General features: G+C 46.7%; 2 protein-coding genes across 2 annotated transcripts in view; one reads left to right on the top strand and one right to left on the bottom strand.

Moving 5' to 3' along the window:
* LOC139388322 (astrotactin-2-like) overlaps window positions 1–12,747 on the top strand; it is a 472,647-nt gene that overhangs the window by 354,250 nt on the left and 105,650 nt on the right. The window contains exon 17 of the mRNA XM_071134926.1: window positions 10,771–11,033. Coding sequence (XP_070991027.1) covers window positions 10,771–11,033 — 263 coding nt within the window. The remainder of the gene's footprint in view (window positions 1–10,770; window positions 11,034–12,747) is intronic.
* On the bottom strand, window positions 12–4,184 carry LOC139388323 (tripartite motif containing 32). Its single transcript, XM_071134927.1, has 2 exons — window positions 4,128–4,184; window positions 12–3,212 (listed from the first exon to the last, which is right to left on the bottom strand). Exon 2 carries the CDS (start codon window positions 3,199–3,201, stop codon window positions 1,171–1,173), a length of 2,031 nt encoding a protein of 676 aa, XP_070991028.1. The 5' UTR covers window positions 3,202–3,212; window positions 4,128–4,184; the 3' UTR covers window positions 12–1,170.

Raw genomic sequence — 12,747 nt, 5'->3', positions numbered from 1 at the left:
CAACATGCAGATCTTCATCAATGTTGGGTTTATTGCACTCAATAGATAATCAACATTACAAACATGAAATTGAGACAAGTTACGCAGAAACTCATCTAATGCGTTAGTAAGACATACTGTAAAGTCACTGCCTCCACCGAAGGCCAAACTTCTGAAAGACACATAGGTTGATTCAACACACATAATGCACAGAAACATAACATCCAGAAGACCTAGTAGTGTGTATATATATATATATATTTAAATGAACTCAGAGGAAATAGGAAATGACATGTAAAGGAATCTCTCTCCAGTTAAGTCCAGTGAATGAAATCACATTTATACAGAGAGCAACAGTTTTGCTGTTCATCACAATGAAACTGTATTTTTTCTTTGCCTCAGATTAATAAAGGATGTCCATTATTATAGCACAATGTAATCCCTGGATATGTGATTGGAAGTTACAGAATAGGAAGAAGTCCCCCCCCCCCCCACCAATGGTTCAAGTTAAGGGCGGGTAAGCTGATCCTAGATCTGTGTCTACATGTAACTTCACTCATTTGTAGGTTGAAGATGGAACCCCCTGGAAGTCCAACACTCCAGTCAGGAACTTGAACTACATGATATACGTTTTATTGATGGCTGGGTTATAGTGATCATGTCCATGATCCCATCCTTTACATTTAGGTTTGAGAAGTTTTCGATTAGACATTCCTTCTAAACCGATAAGGCCTGTAAGCGCAATTCATTTTTAGCAATTTATTTTCTTGCCACGTCATTAGGCTTAGAAATTCTCAGATCTCCTCTTTTGTATAGTACATCAATTAAAATATAACAATTTCACACATTGATTGACATACCAGTTTCCCCCACCCACAAAGTGACAACACTGATGCATTATTGCTGTCTTTAGTGCTGTGATTCATCAAAATCAACCGAGGCAGCTCAAATGTTAGATAGACACAGGCTTGGTTCCAGTCTGCTCCTAGCCAGTCCCACTGACTGACCACGGATCAGTGATTAGAATATGGGCTCATTATATGACCTGCTAAGCACTGACCAGAGATCAGATCATGGAGGAGCATGAGTTGTTTGGAATGAAGCCATTTATTTTAAAGTGACAGATCAACAGTTCACCACCGTCTGTACACACCCCCATACACACACACTAGATTTGTAGTTTCTTAGCCCCTAGCAGGTGGAGGAGCGTCTCCTCTGTAGGTACGTGTAGACTTTTACACAGTGGTCCCAGCAGTCCAGCACCATCAGCTGTCCTTTCTGTGTGACGGCCACGCCCACAGGGCACGTCAGTCCCTCCTGGATGAGCACGTTGAAGCCGCCCTCTTTGGGGAACTGCAGGATCTCCTTCCTGCCGCTGTCTGTCACCAAAAGGTCCCCGTTTGCGTCCACGCACATGCCCGTGATGCAACGGAAGTCCTCAGTCTCAGAGAAGAAGTGGCTGAGCTGTTTGCCCAGCTGGCCATCCGTGCCCACCGAGCCGATGGAGAAACCCCCCTCTAGGTGGTGCTCGTTGTGGCGGTTCTCAATGTTCAGGCCCAACCCCTGGGTGAAGTAGACAGTGCCTGCTGCGTCGCATGTCACGAACTTGGGCCGCACGGCCGAGCATAGGCGGTTGTAGTTGACCACACCCACGTTGCGATCCACCGCCAGGCACCAGAGCTTGCCGCCCTCCACGTCAGTCACCACAAATTGACCCGAGGGCATGGCGGCGATGCCCCAGGGCTTGATCAGCTGATTCTTGTGGCAGGCCACGCAGTGGCCGTCGGTGGTGTATACCTTGACCGAGTTGTCGTAGTTGTCGGTGACCCCGATGAGGCCCTGAGGCGTGATAGCGATGGACAGCGGGATGAGGTTGGGCAGGTCGGCGCCCAGGAAGCTCAGGACGAAGTTGTCGATGCTGCTGGGGTTGCGGCGGATCTCCCTCTGGAAGCCTTTGCGGTTAAAGATCTGGATGCGGTAGTTGCCCCGGTCAGCCACCAGGACCTCACCCTGTGAGGTGACGCAGATGCTAACTGGCAGGTTGAACATCCCCGGCAGGTTACCCTTGCAACCCATCTTTTTTACAAACTGGCAGTGCTGTGGCCCCGAGCGAGCCCTGGCATCACCGGGAGAGGAGGGCCCCCCTTCATCCATGGACTTGGATTTAAAGCTGCCCGGTGAGGCACACACAGCCTCATCTACAGGCATTACTATATCAATATCTCTGTACAGGTCCCCCATCGCCCCTGCAGCCCTGCACATGGCACCAACCCCAAACTCCAGCAGCCCCTCCTCCTCATCAGTGTTGACGGTGCAGGGTTTGGTGGTGAGCTGGGCCACGTCCAGGGCCTTGGGATGCTCCGTAGTCACCAGCTCAGGGTCCTGGAGCTTGATCAGAGTAGGCAGGTCCAGGCTGCTCCTTAGGTCCAGCTCCTCCTCGTCCTTCACCCCTCCGTCGTCCTCCAACAGGGCAATGTCACTCTGCTTCACCTGCATGGTCAGGTAGTCGCAGCGGGACACCACCTGCACCTCGGCCAGGTTCAGCAGGTATGTCTGCTCCTCCAGGATCTGACTGTTAAGCTTCTCCACCTCGGACATGGAGGCAGCGAAGGCCCGCCGCTGGCGCCCCAGCTCCTCCTGCAGACGCAGCTCAGCCCGGGCGTACTCCTGCTGCACTGCCCGGTACTTTACCCGCATGTTCTTTGTCAGACTGTCAATGGCTGCCCTCTTTTTCTGGATGTGGTCCATGGCTTCGCGGAGGGATGCCAGCTTACCACCCAGGTCCTTCCGGCGCTGCTCAGCGGCCACCCGGATGGGCTGGACAGTGTGGCCCTGCTGCTGGTGGCCCTCACCTTTGCAGAGGTCGCAGAGCACCGTGCCGCAGTCTTGGCAGTACTGTCGGGGTAGGCGGTTGCGGCAGGACTTGCACATGAGGGCGCCGGCAGTGGTGCAGGAGCTGGCACAGTCCAGGATCTTGAGCACAGTGAGGTTGTCGGCCAGCTGGGAGATGCTGCTCATGCGGGAGACCCTGCTGCAGAAGGGGCATCGCACGCCGTTAATGGTGCTAGCCAGCAGCTTTTCCAGACACTGTCTGCACACAGTGTGGCCACACTGCAAGAGCTTGGGCCGCAGCTGCTCCTGGTTGTAAGTCTCCAGGCAGATGGGGCACTCCAGGACCTCCCGGAGCAGGTCTGGGTCCAGAGCCGGCAAAGCTGCCGCCATCGTGTTCACACCTGTGAGGAGAGGATTAAAAATGGAAATGATTCACTACTCAAAGTATCAATGACAATGACTTATGTTGGAAATAGGTTGCATTGCTAACAACGTATAACAAGCAGAGTAAAGATGATTTGTCATGATTTCTCATTAAAATGGCTTAGTATTCATTACCATTCCTCTAATAGTGCATTGCATTTTGACCACGACTAATGAACTACTAGACTCTAGTTGCCAGAGTCACCTCTCAGGAACATTGGAATAATAAACTCCACTGTGCGAAACTTAAACGTACACTTACTGTAACTGATACAGTGCACTTTAGCTGGTCATATAATTAAGGGGAGTGTAGCACAAGCGGCAGCAATCTATCATTCAACAGATGAAGGTAGCCTGCTTTCAAGTAGTGATACCACTTCTCATTACCACATTTAGCTAACTAACTACAGACTTACTTGCTTATCTACGCTAACTAGCTAGCTCGCTGCCTAGCTAGCTATACGAATGCTGCGACGTTTGTGTTATTGAGCTGTCAATGTGTTAGCTAAATGCTAGCAAGTTAGCTAACGTTAACATAACGGATATTTCTCAAATCAAGCTGTCACTACATGGCCAATGCAAATGACAACAGCATGGCCAGTTATTTGCATGCAGACGACGCATTTCTGCACTACACACAATGAATGTACAATGAATAATTGAATAATTGATAATCTCGTGGCATGTTGCTGTTTTGTTTGCTGATGCTAGCGCGAGCTATGTTAGGCAGCTTGCAGTGGGAGGCCTCCCCAAATCGCGGTGTGACTTCCAGTTTGGGGCAGTCACGTAAGAATTCATGATCGAATGGATTTTGAAAGTCAAGTATATACATGCTATGATCCTAAAGGTCTATATTTATTCGGTTGACATCTTAAACTAGCATAAAATCTTACCTTGGTTTCAATGTCAGCTCTGTCGTGGTACAGCGGCGTTCAGTGGGTGTGCTGCTGCTACTGTAGCGAGACTGCGGTGTTGACGTAACTTTACGTAATATTTACGCCTCGATCACACCGACAGTACAAGAGAAGTACATTAATTTCCAATGGAACGCTGCGTTTGCCGAGCAGCATTGCGTTGCAGAGGCAGTTGCAGAACGTTATGTGTGGTGCGTACGTTGGATTTTGTCGAATGTATGCAACAAACTGTATGTGTAGACGGCTTGACAGAAATGGTAGCAGAAAGCGAATGTTGAACTTTCATTGCACACATATCCAGATGATGCTACGTACCATTTGATCCAGATGATGCTACGTATCATTTGGCGCAACGTACTGTGGATGGGATCGAGGCGTTATTTTCCAACCACCTCTATTTTCATTGGCTCTTACATCTGCATCTGGGACAAGCTCCCAAAGTGGTTGGCAGTTATTTTTAGTCAATCAGTTTGGAATTATTTTATACAGGGATATATGGTACATTAAGTTTTATAAGCTCATGTATTAAATAATGTAGCTAGTATAAAATGGAAGGTCTGTTTATTAGTACAATACAACACTGTCTCTAGTTTTAGCAAATAAAATATATTATTCTAATGTCATGGGCATTGCATTATACATCATTTGATGATTCCTCCTTTCTGAAAAACGGTACACCTCTTAAATTCCTGTACGAGAGAATTAATTATTCAAGTATCCCAACTCAAATCATTTATCATGAAATTATGTGGGCCATTTGAGAGCAATGCAGGATTTATAGACATGCCTTCCATGAAATGTAATACCATGCTCTTACATCCTGTAGTAACAGGATGAAAATAAATGAGGACAGTAAGAAGATATATCCTTTGAACCGTGAAAAGTATCCATCTCTATCAGTAGCCTACAGTTATACACAGTCATGGGTAGGTAGATGAGTGCAGATGCTGCAGCCCATGAAAAATAGTATATCAGCTGACCCCTAGATGGCAGCAAAGGTCTTATTACAAAATGTATTTGTAGTGAGCTACAGGGTTGTAATAATAGAGTAATAATGAAATAATACCTTGTATGATGTATTGTTTTATTTATGATGTTACAAAACACAAGAGGAACACGAAGGACTGCATGAAGTCCTTTGCTTGGGGAAGAAGTCCATCACTGATTAGAGCTGCAGGTAGTTGGGTTCATGGTGACATTCTTATAGTAGTGGTTGTTGTGTTGTGTTTTGTTGTGATGTAATTGTTTTATCCCCATTGGATCGCAGGAAGAGTAGCTGCTAATGGGGTAATGAGGATACTAATAAATACAACAACAAACAAATTGCAGTTCAGAAAATGAACTACCTGCACATTAATACAAATTAAAAGTTCATTTGCAATTTTAAGATTTTCATAACGCAATCATAATGTTAAGTTATGCATAACTAAAAGGTAAATGGAAAGGAAAAAGGATAGTCTATATGCTTGCTTTAGCTATGCATTAAATGTTTTCTCTAAACATTCTCAGTGAGCTTAACATATATTTTACATTTATCAAGGCATTTGTAAAGACAATAGGCCTTTGACTCACAGAACAGAGACCTTTTGTGCTGTTGCTGTAATTGCGCTGCAGCTGTGCCATATTGATATTGTGGTATTTAGGAAGCATATTATCTTTGCTTACCTAAAAATCACTGTCTACTTACATTCATCTGACACAATGGGCCTTGAAAAAAAAAAAAAACTTCAACAGCACTTTGTTTTAGTTTTGAATCAATCAGGGTGTTTAGTTCATGGCCTCTACTATATTGCTTCCACCCACAACCCGGATTGATTCAGATGGAGAGTAGGCTAGACAAGGGGATGTAGCTACTCACTTTATACTACTGAGATACACCCTCTCTTTGTGTCTCTCCCTCCTCATCATGTGTGTATTTCCTCGCAATTTCCCTTCATCTTGCATTTTCACTAAGAAAATGCAGAAATCAACTGACTGAGGAGAATAAATAGGGGATATGATCTTGACGAGTACCAGAGTAGTTATAAAGGCCAAATTTCATGTCAAAAAACTCCCGAACAGAGATATTTTATGGGGCAATAATAACAATGCCAACACTAACAATCTGACAACATCTGTGTGAAATTAGCACTGAGATATCTGACACGTTGCTGGTGTTGCCAGGGACATGATCATGACCAGAGTGTAGCTTCTAAGAATACACTGTATCAACAAAGACTCATTATTTAGAGAGAGGGAGAGACGGAGAGAGGGAGAGAGAGCCCCCGTTGAAGCCGTCCGTGCTGTCCGTGCCCTTTGAGTAGTCATAGCAACCTGTGCCGTCCTTCATCGGCCACAGCCCGTCAGGACGTTGGAGGGACAAGAGAGAGACACCGGAGAAGGAGAGAAACAGAGAGAGAGAGAGAGAGAGAGAGATATCAATGTTTGGGAAAGTCATTCATCCTTTATATATTAACTGTCTGTTTTACAGATTGCCCAAATATAAAACACAACATCTTCACTGCTCCTCTCCCAAAACAATTTAAGCTACCCATTAATACATTTTCTGTAGAATCCAGACAAAATAGAATTTTACACAGTTGTAAGCCTCCTACACACCTGTAATTAATGCATAAGGGCTGTGTTATCCAGTGTCCAGTTGTCACCTCTCAATCCCATCTAAAACGTTGGGATTAATATTAACTGTCAGACATGATTGTCGCAGGCTTACGGATGGAGTGGAAGAGGAAGGAAGTAACGCAGACGGCTGTGATGTGAGCAGCCCTGCGAAGCCTGCAGTAAAACCTGGGATAATCACAGGGCTTTACTGCGAGGGCCAAGTGATGACAGCTCCTTTCTGTGTCTGTGTTGACTCAAGAAGTGCGTGTAATTGGGCTCTTAGAGCCACCCCTTGAGCCTGTTTACATAGGATACGGAGGAGAGTATCCCTCCCCTTTCACTACTCCAGTCCTTTCATACTCTCTCTGCTCTGCAGCTGGGTCTGTGTTTGGAGCCCACAGTCTCACCACAACATCAGCCTATTATCAAACTACACACACACACACACACACACACACTGTCTGATGACGTATATCTCACACACTCGCATGTGTTGAATGAAAGAGGGAATTTATTGACTTGCTTCTCACCTCTGTGTTTTACATTTTTACTACAGTGTATACATCTCATTTGAGCTGGTGTTACAGTATATGGGTGGTGATTCCTTGTGGCAGTGGAATGTTTGTTTTTGTGTAGAAGATTCATTTGGAACTCTGTCACCGACTAGTCCTCTTATCCTGAAAATGTCAGATAATCTGCACCTGTGTTACATTTATTCTTTTTCCCCACCTGTTCCAGTGGAAGCTATTTTTCACAGATGTTCTGTGAGCGAGTCCAGCTCAGAATGTGTTTGTGTGTATGAGGAATGGAAGCAGAAGGCATAACAAGCTTTGTCCTTGGCTCGGCTTTTAAAGAGCCGTCGAGAGAGAATGCGAGGCTAGTGAGTTTAAGAACGGACACACATGCTGATTAAATTCACGCGCTGTACATTTTCTTTTTCTTCTGTAAAATATTCCCGAAGGCTGCTCTATTTCAATATGATTAAATGCATTGCAGAAAATGAATCATTTGGAAATTATGTGAAATATTTTAAATGACTTTCACCCTAAGCTGCTGCCAATTACTCTATCGGGGCGGCAGGTAGCCTAGTGGTTAGAGCGTTGGATTAGGAACCAAAAGGTTGCAAGATTGAATCCCCGAGCTGACAAGGTAAAAATCTATCGTTCTGCCCCTGAATAAGGCAGTTAACACACCATTCCTAGGCCGTCATTGAAAATAAGAATTTGTTCTTAACTGACTTGCCTTGTTAAAAAAGTAACTTAAAATTGTTTTTCTTCTTCCTCCTCTGGTAAAATGTAGCTAGCACAAACTGTGTGAGTTTGGTCTTTGGTTAGGGGGGTAGCTAGCTAATACATCTCACCTCTGGCCCTGCCTGGTGTTCTCCTCCCCCTGTTGATTCAGCTCCAGACCTTTTCCTACAATTCTGGATATGACTGAGTCAGTTAATTGCTCTGCAGTTGGAGAAAACCTGTAGGCCTCTTAATAGCAAACAATTAGAGACTATGGCTGGAAATCATTCACTCATAGTCAACCATGGCATTGCTCCTGTGTAGCAAAAAAGTACAGGTTAGGTAATGGAACTACTTAGACAAGGCATGCAGATTGAACAAAACAATATTCATTCTGATATGCCATGAAAACATTCATACCCACTTGGGGTTATGAAGACACCCCCCCCCCCCCTCCCCCACAATAAATACACATTTGGAAGAATTAAGCAAAATCATCCATAGCACATGATGAATATAATTTCCTCCCATCAGCAGTTTGCAACAGTGTACATTTGATTGAACATTGCTGTTGCTGAGAGACCCTCACCACTCAGTCAGAGCTCCTCTCTCCAGCCTGCACAGCAAATTGGCAGGTGTTTAAATCTCGGTGTTGAGGTAAAACGTGTTGTGAGTGTTATATCTGAGTGTTGATTTGAGTGAGGTTATCACTAGAGGATTTCGAAGAACCCTTTTATGTTCTTGATAGCACCTTTTTTTCTAAGCGTGTAGGGTACTGGGCAGAGGTTGTCTAGGGATGGATAATCCACGAGTCCCTGCCACATGCATCTAGTGTCTGAGCCATTGAACTGTGACTCCACTTTGTCTCTGTACTGACGTTTTGCCTCGTTGATTGCCTTACATAGGTCATAATTGGTCTGTTTGTACACGTCCGTGTTCCCAGTCACCTTGCCGTGGTTATCTCCGCCACGTGGCGAAATGTGTAGAATTGCAGGAAATTAGCTTTAAAACAGATACACTTTGTCATGCGGCCAACAGGAGGGCCTCTTAAAGTCTTTGGTCGGCGACCGCACCCATGGCCACGCTCCCATGAAGCCTACCACATAAACCCCATTTTGATCCAGAGAAAACTGTGATTGATTCATTGATCTCATATTACACATAGATAAATAACATGCATTTTTCTAAACTAATCCCATCTGTAAGTGGTTGGACTTATTTCACCCATTATTGAGATGGTTTAGGTAGTTTCATTTTTCATTATTCCCTACCTTTGCAGTCATTCTAACTGCAGATTGTGAGTGGTTGAAAGTCACAATTATTGGATATCCTAACTCTGACTCGATTCCAATAGGAATTATATAACACTTTGCAAGCCAGCATAATATGACTTGCCGATGTGGCCTGTAAACCAGGAGTTTCAAATCACTGTGAGTAAAACTAGGCTGTCGAAGTATGGTATTGTCAAAAAAATATATATTGTCAAAAAAAGTAATGGATTGTCATAAATAATTGTTTTTATGATAAAATATTAACTTAGGGAATCATTTGGTGAAGAATACAGGAATGAAAGCCATGATTGCAACAAACATGTCACTGTCACTAGCAAACACAGTCATGGGTGGTACAGGTACCTTTAAAATTCACTCGAAAGGCAACCTGGGAAATAAATATGCAAATAAGGCTTTAAACCTTACAGTGATATAAAAAAAAACACGCAAAAACAAATTACTGTAACACCACAGGTGTTAATTCCCTAACACTGAGATTGTGTAACAGCATCAGCGCCAATAAAATGTTAATGTTAGTTGGAATTTGCAACATCCATTGTTTTAGGGACCTAAGACTCCTGGGGTGTTAGTTTAACAACACTTTAAAAAGTGTTAGTTTAACACTATTTTGGTGGGCTACATATACACAAGAAAGTGTTACATTTAACACTGGGTGTTCAAATTCTGATCGCAAATTTGCTGTGTGTCCCGTCTCTCCTCCCATCTACACAGACAGACAGCACATCTGCTGCTTTCCCAACACATGGCTGTATACTTCCCTCCATCCTCCCTTCCATCCAAGGAAACACTCAACACTCAATTAACATTACTCCCTGTTTCACTTCTTTCCAACGTAGCATTGTTAGCCCACTGGCTCGGGTACGTTATGCGCAAGAATCCCCCTGTCGATGAGAAAATCAAACAATGCTTATTTACACTATGCAAGAATAAGTCATCACCCACCGTTCATTCCCGGTGGAGGAGTTGATGACAATGAGGGATTATTTTGTTTGACCGCAATAGAAAGTAGATCCAGATGGTGGCACATGCGATGTGAGTGAGGCGGCCGTGTGAAACTCCCCTATCACTGGCTGTGTATTTTGATATGAGCCGTTTTGGGGGAGTGGAGACGAGGTGGATAGGAAGACGTGAATGCAGCTGTCAGCCCTGTGTTATGGGCGATTCAGGACATGTGGCGGACGTACGTCGATGCAGGTTTGCATGTGTCAGTGTGTATGGGTTTGGCTCTGGTCCTTTGTCGCTCAGACACCGTTCTGGTCTCTCTTGCGAAGAGATTTCATCTCAAAATGAGACTAATCTGTGTAAATAAAGCTAAACGAAAAGGAAAGTCTCTTGTCATTCACACAATGTGTTTTTTGGGATAGGTAGATGTTGCTCCCAACCACTGACACAGGGTCAACTATTTCTCCATGTCCCTAATGATTAAGGTTAGGCCTGATAAAATCTGATGTTAGACTATAGACTGTTTTTCAGTTGCCCTCTCTCCTTCTTTCTGTCTCCCAGAGGCAACAGACCAGGGAAGCAGGCGCGAGCTCAAGTCCATGCCCTTCATCAGCTACCTGTCTGGGCTGCTGAAGACCCAGCTGCTGACAGAGGACCTGGTGAGTGGCGTGGAGATCCGCTGCGAAGAGAAGGGCAGCTGTCCGTCGGCCTGCCACCTGTGCCGTCAGGCAGGCCGCGAGCAGCCCTCGCCCATCCCCGTCCTGCTGGAGGTCAGCCGCATTGTGCCCCTCTACAACCTGGTGCAGGACAACGTCACTAAGGAGGTGAGGGGGGATGGAGGGAGAGTTGGATGAAGGGGGCAGGGAGATGGAAGGAGGGTGATGGACTGCACCACCAAATAAGTGAGGGTGGAACGAGGAACAGATGAAAGGAGGGGGGAACAGAGGGAGAGAAGGATGGTGGGAGAAGAATAGGGATGATGGGTGGAGACCCCTCTATAGTCTGGTACAGAACTACGTCACCAAATAGGTGAGGGATGGAGGGGAAAGAGGCAATGGAGAGAAGGAAGGAGGGGAACAGTGGAGAGGGATGGAGAGAAGGTAGGAAGCAGTGGAGAGGGATAGAGAGAAGGTAGGAGGCAGTGGAGAGGGATGGAGAGAGGGTAGGAGGCAGTGGAGAGGGATGGAGAGAAGGTAGGAGGCAGTGGAGAGGGATGGAGAGAGGGTAGGAGGCAGTGGAGATGGATGGAGAGAAGGTAGGAAGCAGTGGAGAGGGATGGAGAGAGGGTAGGAGGCAGTGGAGAGGGATGGAGAGAAGGTAGGAGGCAGTGGAGAGGGATGGAGAGAGGGTAGGAGGCAGTGGAGAGGGATGGAGAGAAGGTAGGAGGCAGTGGAGAGGGATGGAGAGAGGGTAGGAGGCAGTGGAGAGGGATGGAGAGAAGGTAGGAAGCAGTGGAGAGAAGGTAGGAGGCAGTGGAGAGGGATGGAGAGAAGGTAGGAGGCAGTCGAGAGGGATGGAGAGAGGGTAGGAGGCAGTAGAGAGGGATAGAGAGAGGGTAGAAGGCAGTGGAGAGGGATGGAGAGAAGGTAGGAGGCAGTAGAGAGGGATGGAGAGAGGGTAGGAGGCAGTGGAGAGGGATGGAGAGAAGGTAGGAGGCAGTGGAGAGGGATGGAGAGAGGGTAGGAGGCAGTGGAGAGGGATGGAGAGAGGGTAGGAGGCAGTAGAGAGGGATAGAGAGAGGGTAGAAGGCAGTGGAGAGGGATGGAGAGAGGGTAGGAGGCAGTAGAGAGGGATGGAGAGAAGGTAGGAGGCAGTAGAGAGGGATGGAGAGAGGGTAGGAGGCAGTAGAGAGGGATGGAGAGAAGGAAGTAGGAGGCAGTGGAGAGGGATGGAGAGAAGGTAGGAGGCAGTAGAGAGGGATGGAGAGAGGGTAGGAGGCAGTAGAGAGGGATAGAGAGAGGGTAGAAGGCAGTGGAGAGGGATGGAGAGAGGGATGGAGAGAAGGTAGGAGGCAGTAGAGAGGGATGGAAATAAGTAAGGGAGGCGGTGGAGAGGGATGAGAGAAGGAAGTAGAGAGGCAGTGGAGAGGGATGGAGAGAAGGAAGTAGAGAGGCGGTGGAGAGGGATGGAGAGAAGGAAGTAGGGGGACGGTGGAGAGGGATGGAGAGAGGGTAGGAGGCAGTGGAGAGGGATGGAGAGAGGGTAGGAGGCAGTAGAGAGGGATGGAGAGAAGGAAGTAGGGGGGCGGTGGAGAGGGATGGAGAGAGGGTAGGAGGCAGTGGAGAGGGATGGAGAGAGGGTAGGAGGCAGTGGAGAGGGATGGAGAGAAGGAAGTAGGGGGGCGGTGGAGAGGGATGGAGAGAGGGTAGGAGGCAGTGGAGAGGGATGGAGAGAGGGTAGGAGGCAGTAGAGAGGGATGGAGAGAAGGAAGTAGGGGGGCGGTGGAGAGGGATGGAGAGAGGGTAGGAGGCAGTGGAGAGGGATGGAGAGAGGGTAGGAGGCAGTGGAGAGGGATGGAGAGAAGGAAGTAGGGGGCGG

Source organism: Oncorhynchus clarkii, chromosome 29 (assembly GCF_045791955.1).
Source record: "Oncorhynchus clarkii lewisi isolate Uvic-CL-2024 chromosome 29, UVic_Ocla_1.0, whole genome shotgun sequence".
In the NCBI taxonomy this organism is placed as follows: Eukaryota; Metazoa; Chordata; class Actinopteri; order Salmoniformes; family Salmonidae; genus Oncorhynchus; species Oncorhynchus clarkii.
The sequence above is the reverse complement of the archived record's forward strand: the minus strand, read 5'-3'. Positions and strand labels throughout refer to the sequence as shown.

Excerpts from the sequence above, each read along its gene's own strand:
- LOC139388323 (XM_071134927.1), bottom strand. The coding sequence starts at position 3,201 with ATGGCGGCAGCTTTGCCGGCTCTGGACCCAGACCTGCTCCGGGAGGTC.